Source organism: Aplysia californica, unplaced genomic scaffold, assembly GCF_000002075.1.
Source record: "Aplysia californica isolate F4 #8 unplaced genomic scaffold, AplCal3.0 scaffold01266, whole genome shotgun sequence".
Lineage (NCBI taxonomy): Eukaryota > Metazoa > Mollusca > Gastropoda > Aplysiida > Aplysiidae > Aplysia > Aplysia californica.
Genome location: NW_004798536.1, coordinates 139,377 through 148,207, shown reverse-complemented (window position 1 = coordinate 148,207; position 8,831 = coordinate 139,377). Strand labels below are relative to the sequence as shown.

Below are 8,831 nucleotides of genomic sequence, written 5' to 3'. Positions count from 1 at the left end.
ACACACACACACACACACACACACACACACACACACACACACGGGCTAACACACACGAGCAAACACACAGGGAGACTAAAGGGGAAGGAGATGGGAGGAGAGAAAGGGGAGGGGAGGTGAGGAAAGGAGAGAAAGGCAAGGTGAGCAGGGAAGGGGGGAGGAGGAGGAAAGGAGGGGGGAGGGATAGGGAGGGGAGAGGAAGGATGAGGAAAAGAGGGGAGGGGAGGGAGGGAAAGGAGGGAAGGGAGAGAACACTTCTTATTTTTTAAACAAATTGGGTAAGTGTTTTACGGCGCTCGCAACTGCATAAGGTCATATTCAATAGGTCCCGGGTTGGAAACCTGACAGCTACAGAATATTTTCTTTTCTAAAAATTTTCCTTTCACCTCCTTTCCTACTCTATAACCATCTTCTGTCTGTGCTTTCAACTCCACTGTCTGCCCCCCCCCCTCCCCCACCGCTCGCCTTTCCCCTTTCTCTGGGCTCCGGACTCTTTCTGCAGCATTTCTACTGCTACTTCTTGGCTCCTTAAATTCTTAGTAATTTTACTGCTGTCGTTCAACCACACCCCTGATCTTAGGGCAGATAAGATCAAGCACCTGGCCTTCTCGGTGTCCGAGTTGCGCACGTTACAGATCCCTTGGTGGTTCAAAACCGATAAGAGTAGGCTTGGACCGCTACCCAGACAAAATTCACAATTAATTCCTACTAAACTGAAAATGTGAGGCAGCGTGGTGGAATCAGGCTCTCGTCAAAATAATCAAAGTGAAGAAACTTGCATTTTCCCGCAGGCTTGTGAATTTTTATCAAATTTTTGTTTTTTGGCTCAACACCTTTCATACCCATTAAAGAACTCATTTCTGTGTGGATTTTTCTGAAAAGCGTTGATTAAAGGCACAAAAATTAAAATTTTCAGTTACCACGGACTCTTAAGCTAAGGAAATAACTAATCTTTGGCGGCCCTTTTCTCACTAATTCTACCTCTGAAAACAGGTGACCCCTGCCTCCTTCTTTCGCAAATATCTCGACTTGTATAAAAGACAAATGGATATTTGTTTCATTCAAATAAAGACAAGTGAACAGGCTTTAAGTTTAAGATGATACCAATAACTCTACATGCCCAAAAATTGACGACAGCCTGATTCCACCACGCTGCCTCACCAATGTTCATATTATGTGTCCAGCGCGCTCATTTGACCTCATGCAGTTGCAAGCGCCGTAAAACACTAACCAAAACAAAAACAATACATACAGTCTAGTGAATCAATCTTTATAAATATATAGAAGAAAATCCAGGTCCCAAAAGAGAATGGTGAAAATATTGATGACGTCAGACACGTGCTGACAGAGTCCCAAAAGCAGACTCGGAAAAGGAGCTCCAGCAAGGAGGTTACAGTAAGGTATTTGAGCTCCAGTCGTTTCTAGAAGTTGTAGGTACTGTCGTAACGAGCGGAGAGGGAACGGAATGGGTTATTGGTTTTTTAGTTAAGTTTTAGAAAGAGTTTTACGGCACTTGCAACACAATAAGGTCATATAAGTGCCGAAGATTAGAGGTGTTACAAGAGAGTAACAAACGCAAAACAAGAGGGAGGAGAGACCAGGATGATAGATGTTTGATAGGAAAGAGGGAGCAAACCACCCCACAGCACCCACCAACCACCCACAGGGTTATTTGTGAGTGGGAAGAAAGCAATTCTTGGTGATGTTTTAGAAAGCAACAGATCTTTTTTGTAATTCAATCAAAGGTGAAAAGACCAAACAAGACCAACGATTTATAAATATCTAGGATATATCCTAAAAATCTGATGCCAAATGTTCCACAGAAATGAAACGGATAATTGCAATGGCTAAGGCTAGTTTCTATAAAATGAGCCCAATACTGAAAAATAAAAAGATAAGATAAGATAAGATAAGATACATCTTTATTGTCCAGATCCTGGCACATTGGTTTGGTGTTCCACCACGAGTACACACACACACGCACACGCACACGCGCGCACACACACACACACACACACACACACACACACACACACACACACACATACACACACACAAACACACACACGTACACACGTGCACGCACATGCACACACAAGTAGGCTTACAATCACATACATAATATAAATGAGCAGCAATATAAACAATAGTAATCGTAAGCTAGATACACACTCAATGTTATTTTGATGCATGCTCTAAGGTCATAAGTACACTAAACAAGATGGTTAAGATGGAAGCATTTTGAAAGATGATGGTAAAAATGGCCTTCTGTATCTTTCTTTGTTACAAATCAGAAGCATGGGTCTTTTACTTCTGACTGATGTTTTTACTTGAGAGAACAAGGGATGTTTGTTGTCTAAAAAGATGGAATTAATTTTCTTACTGCAAGCTGTTATGTACAATTCATCCAAGTAAAAAACATCTTAATCTCAATGACCGCCAAAATAAAAGTTCTGAAATGCAATATGTGGTCACCCCTTCTATACGGCTGTGAATGCTGGACAGCCACTAAAGACAATGGAAATAAACAGAAGCAATAGAAATGTGGTTTCTTAAGAGACTACTGAGAGTTTCTTGGAAGGAAAAGAAATCAAATTAGTCAGTACTTGACGACGCCCACGTGGGACGTTCGCTGATAAAAACAATCAGGAAAAGACAAATGCAGTTTCTGGGACACCTGGACAGACATAAAGGTCTTGAACATCTAGCTCTTACTGGCAAAATTGGAGACATACGAAGCAGGGGTAGACCCAGAGCAACATATTTGGATAACCTAAACAGATGAGTGACGGGGAAAGATCAGGATATTCTAGCTTTTTGTTGAGGTCTCCGAGCAAAGGAATGAATGGGGAACCATGATCGCCGATGTCTGTCACAGATCTGGCACTTGGTGGTGGTGATGAAGGTGATGATGGTGATGATGATGATGGTGATGATGGTGGTGATGCTGGTGATGATGGTAATGATGATGGAGGAGGACGATTAGAATTGTTTCCCCTCATCTTTTCTACCTTTGAATATGTTCAACAAAGGTGATAAATTGATCATCTTTTTAATATACACAAACAAAAAATAAAAACAATGAAACTTGTCCACAAACAAAACAGTTCACATACACAGAACTTGAAGTAAAACTTGTCCACAAACAAAACAGTTCACATACACAGAACTTGAAGTAAAATGTTTCCACATACAAAACAATTAGGGGTTCTCGTGGTCAAGAGATTAAGGATTTCGCCTCTCATTCAATAGGTCCCAGGTTCGAATCCGGATAGCGAAGGAAAAATTTTTTTTTTTAATGCTCTCCTTTCACCCCCTTTCCTGTCCTCTAACAACGTTCTATCGTCTGCTTCCGTCAATTATGAATGAAAGAAAAAAACGTCAGTTTAATCCCCATACGCTCTCTAAAGCACTGCCAGCTGAAATGCTGTAGCCAATATAAAGAAATTCGCAAACATAGACTTGAAATGTACATTACCCTAGATCGGACACAGTCTTGGCCGCCAGCTGTTGTTGTTGGATTTGTTTGTTTTTAGCCCCATTTAGACATACAGTTCGCTGATCGACAAACTGACAGTTTTACCGACAGACGCTCGATCTGGGTCGTCGGTAAACTGACAGATCCGTCCTTGGACCGGTGTAGCTAGATCTACATCTAGGGCACTGTCACAAATGTCAACAATGGCTGTAGCAAGCTACCTGGATGATTTGGCAGCTTTTATCGTCCTCAAATCAAACAAGAAAGCTAGGAAGAGGACCATCTGGGCAAAAGAATGGTTGTTAAAACGAAATACATACACACACACAAATATTCTCGAGGAATTACGAGCCTATCCGACGGATTTCAATAACTTCTTGCGAATGGATGAGTCGACATACCTCTATCTTCTGCAGTTGATCAGACCCACGATTGAGCAGCAGTCAACCGTTATGAGAGAAGCAATCTCTCCACATTAAAAACTGACAGCAACACTTCGTTTTCTTGCTACAGGAGCAGCTTATCAAGACCTCAAATTCGCATCTTGTATTTCTGCACCATCGCTCAGTCTCATTATTCCACAGACAATATATTAGCAGTAAGGGTTTTGCTCTGAAGTGTTTTTAGCAGGTTGTACATCATAGCTAGTAACAAAGGTATTTAGTACACACACACACACACACACACACACACACACACACACACACACACACACACACACACACACTCACACATATATATATGTATATATATATATATATATATATATATATATATATATATATATATATATATATATATATATATATATATATATATAATATGTGTAACAAAGATGTGCCAGGAAGATATTTACAACGAAAGCTACTTTAAAGAAACTATTACATGTACTGTGAAAGAAAAATCTAGAAATAAAATGTGCATCATAAGGTGTGTATTATGTGCTCTGTGTTAGAGATGAAAATGTCAGATTTTCTGTTTATAATTTTGTACATATTATTTTAAAAAGGTGTCGGGGAAATGTGTTCATATTTTATCACCAAGAGCAATTTTTTGTTCAGATTTTGGCTTGATTTTGAAAAAAAAACAAAAGGATAGGTACTACCATTACAGAGACAGGAAAAATGTTTATTGTGAGGGTTCAAAATGGCAATAGCATTTCTATCTAATGTCCATGTGTGTTTAGAAGAACTTCAGTGTCTGCTGGCATTATACATCGTCGTTAGTAAAATTACTTTGAATTCATTAATACAGTGTTCAACTTATTCTGGTAATGTGAAATCATATTTTATCCAAATGAATTTAAAATAAAAGACAGTTCTATATTTTTTTAAAGTATAGACTGTATCTTGTGCATGCTTTTTTAGACGTGCTGTTAAGCGGTGCAGAGGTACACGGTTTCGTTTAAATTTATATGCACATTGCAGAATGTAGTGGGCACTACTTGGATATAGTAGTCCCGACTTTTGTGACAGGGAAATATAACCAAAGATAGTGAATAACAAGATGGGCCACTCAGCCAAAAAAGTGTCCGCAGGAAGTATGCTCTTTGCTTCAGATGGCGCTGCAGTCTGTTTTGAAGCTCTCTTTCGTTTTTCCAGAAGAAGAATAGGAATAGCACCTCCTTGCGTGCGCAGATCGACTGCTGTTCATCAGCAGTTCGGGTACATTCAGTGCGGAGTTTTAGTTTTAAAACAATTTTAATGACCTCTCGCCTTTCATTCTAAAGTCAAATTAAACGAAGAAAACCATCCCCCTTTCCTCCGGAAGAGGTTTTTTGTCAGCGTAACCATTTTAAAAAAGCGTTCTTCCGAAATTTATCCCAAAACTTGCTAGTTTCACTTTGATTTTTTAAAACTCAAGTAGGGTAACTCTGTTCGCAAAGAGTGCGCTTTTGTGAAGAGGGCGCCACCAAATTTTGAGGACACTTTTTTAATTGGCTCAAAGAGAGAAGTGGCCCATCTTGTTATGTACTATCATTGATATAACCTAGAGAAAATCTAGAACGATTACTTCTGGTTCTAAGTCTAAACGATTACTTTTTGATTCGCGTGCCAGAGAGATAGATCTAGCCTTTCAAACCTAATTGCAAAAAAACATCAAGTCATGGTCAAATTCAGAAGGGCATGCCCCCCTGAAACACCCCATGTTTGTTTGTTTTTTAAGTCAGGGGGGAACCCCCCTTGCTTTGTGAAAAACAAGTGAAATTTTACTGCTCATTTTGTAGGCTAGATTTAGAATCTAGGCTACTGATAAAGGAAGTGTATACAGACCCTGTAACCGGGAACAAAGTCACGAAGTATAAAGACCCGGTAGGGGAACTCTTTTGTGATTTCGGGAAGTTTCAGCGCCCAGACCCGGTAGAAATCTAGAGAGTGTGTGCGTGAGTGTGTGTGTGTGTGTGTGTGTGTGTGTGTGTGTGTGTGTGTGTGTGTGTGAGAGAGAGAGAGAGAGAGAGAGAGAGAGAGAGAGAGAGAGAGAGAGAGAGAGGGGGGGGGGGGTGCTCGCAGGGGTGCTAGCAAAATGTGACATGCCCCAGTTGGCAGGAGGGAACGAGAGAAAGATAGAGTGGGAAATAGGTGGGGACAAAGAAAGACAGAGACAAACAAAGAAAAAGAGAAGGCGAGAGATACACACACACAGGGAGAGAGAGAGAGGGAGAGAGAGAGAGAGGGGGGGGGGGCAGAGAAATAGAGAGGGTGGCTGCTCGATTGAAATTATGACATTGTTCTTTTCTTCAAATCGTGATTCCTCCAACTCCAAAACGGAGGAAAAACGATCGTTCATCGAAAAGACATCCGCAATCTTCATTTAGATCTAGATTTAGGCTAGCCGCGAAACTAGATCAAAGATTTATGTCTGCCTAGATCTAGATCTAGACCATAGATTTAGAAGAACCTAGGTCTACCCTGAGCCAAGAGGGCGCTGAAACTCTCCGAAATCACAAAAGAGTTCCCCTACCGGGTCTGTATACTTTGTGACTTTGTTCCCGGTTACCGGGTCTGTATACACTCCCACTGATAAAACATAAAACATTGATACCGACTATTTGAATCAGTATCGATATTTCAGTTGTCTACACTACACAAAAGTCGTGACCACCATATCCAAGTAGTGCCATGTAGTGTTTCAACTGAAACAATAACCTTATTATCTTTTGGAAACTGAAAGAAAGTTAATAAGAAGTAGATTACATACCTCACTCTCCACGGTTAGACAATGCGATGAACCCAGAGATGAGCTTGGTGGGCGAGAATTCTCGGTGTCCAAGCTGGAAATCCCTGTCCTTGGGAACTCTTGGTCTTGAATGAACATCAGATAGGGGAAGTACCACAACCTGGATTCATAGGTCTCATCTGCCCCTGAGCCAGATAATTTTGAGGCTTCCACCTTTTTCAGTTCTTTTCTGAATGCACTTCTAAGGTTATTTATTTTGTTCACAACAAACTGCTTGTTCGCTGACGGGTCGAATTTGAGGCAAAAATCTACCATTTTTTTAGTATGCCATCTCTCTCGTTAACCTGTTACTGTATTCTTTCGATTTTACTTTCCATGTAGTACAGTTTCTTTACTATTCCACACCGACATTGTATTGCACTAGAACTAGAAAACCTGTGCAATTAAACTTGTAGCTTGTAGACCAAAAAAAGTTCAAATAAACAGCACCGACTAGCTAGCTAAAACAATGGTGTGTAGCCCTCAGCTGATTCCAACCATAGATGTACACTATAGGTATAGAAGGAGATAACTCTATGATTCCAACACATCTCGACGACTACACACCACGCGGTACATTTTTGCCTTCACTTTCAAAAGTGAAGGGGCGGGCGAATGGTAATTCAAAAGCAAACACACAAACATAATTTAACTTGGTAATCCGGTATTAAATTGTATTCTTCGCGTGAATTTGACTAATTTTGGGTCGCTGATCACGAAAATCTTATTATTTTTTTGATTTGATGAATATTTTGGAAATTTTTGGAATGTATTTTCAACTACGCCATCAAAGAAGCCGCTCCCCTGTCGTCACTCCTTCGGTTCGCCGGCCGGCAAATATCTGGCGTCGCCAGATATCTGGTGGTTAGATGGATAACCATTGGATATCGAGAGTTTCCACGTGAAATTGACAGGATACCGGCCATCCTCTCGATATCCTACGGTTTGTCGATCAGCGAACTGTACGTCTAAATGGGGCTTTAGTATTTGTTTGTTTACTATTTCTACAATATATTTTTAGAAATTTCACTGCTCTAATGCGCACCATCGGTGTCCAAATGATAGAGAAGCACCAAGTTTGATACAGTCGTAAGCGTACGCAACCATTCTCTCCTCTCCCTTCATTTGGGTCCAAATAGTCAAATGATGCACTCCATGGTTTACCGGAAGTACGTCAGAGTATGCAGTCTTGGATTACACAACAAGTCTATGGCCACAGTCATGCTTGTGCGTCAAGCAATGTGGGTCAAGCCGCTAAACTAGTGTGTGTGTGTGTGTGTGTGTAGGCTAAGCGTAGTGTTTTGTTCTGTATAACGCGCCCGCCTGCAGTGGATACAGCCTTCATCAAGCTGTGAAACTCATGCTCAGTTAGGCTAAAACCTAGGGAGTTAATAGTTCATTCGCTTTTTAAGAGTAGGCCTTCTGTTCAGAGCGAAAGTAGGTGTGCTGACGCAGCCGAAAGTGGCAAGTTCTTATATTTGCCGGTAAAACAGACCTGGACCGGGAACTTTTGAATCCCAAAACTAGATTCTAACTGCATTTTCCCGGTAAAAATCTAGCAGACGATTAAGATGTCGGCCAAGCTGTATTATTTCTACCATCGCGGCGCAGCGGAGTTAACTCGTTTGACGTGTGTAGCTGCTGGAATAGAGGTAAGTTGGGTTGACACGGGGGGGAAACGCTAACAACTCTATGCACAGTGGTGACATCAATAGTCTTAATTGTCGCTCTCTTTCGTTACTTGTATGGTGGTGTGTGTTTTAGGCCTACCACATTATGCTTTGGTTTAGCTATGCAGGCCTTTTAAAGCGAACAATCTTCAGCCAGTGTGAACCGGAGTGTTTTTCTTTATTTCAGGTTATTAAGTTTATGTGGAGCATATGCGACGCGTACGCGCGCGCACACACACACACACACACACACACACACACACACACACACACACACACACACACACACACGTGTGTGTGTGCGCGCGCGTGCGCGTGCATTCCCACACTCACTCACACACACATTTAACACACTTTAGCGGAGGAACAGAGATTCCCACACACAGTCTGCCCCAGACAAATACACGCGACCACAATCACACACAGCTGAGCAAAAAAAAACCGTCAAAAAATAATAGAATATACGG

General features: G+C 41.2%; 2 protein-coding genes across 2 annotated transcripts in view; both read left to right on the top strand.

Annotated features, from left to right (window-relative positions):
- Positions 1 to 6,789, top strand: part of LOC101851698 (glutathione S-transferase-like) — an 8,480-nt gene extending 1,691 nt beyond the window's left edge. Inside the window, exon 3 of the mRNA XM_005112422.2 lies at positions 6,695 to 6,789. Within this exon, the coding sequence (XP_005112479.2) occupies positions 6,695 to 6,789 (95 nt within the window). The remainder of the gene's footprint in view (positions 1 to 6,694) is intronic.
- Positions 6,790 to 7,952: 1,163 nt separating this feature from the next.
- Positions 7,953 to 8,831, top strand: part of LOC101851006 (glutathione S-transferase alpha-5) — a gene marked incomplete in the record, with an annotated part of 3,589 nt that continues 2,710 nt past the window's right edge. The window contains 1 exon segment of the mRNA XM_005112419.3: positions 7,953 to 8,346. Coding sequence (XP_005112476.2) covers positions 8,266 to 8,346 — 81 coding nt within the window.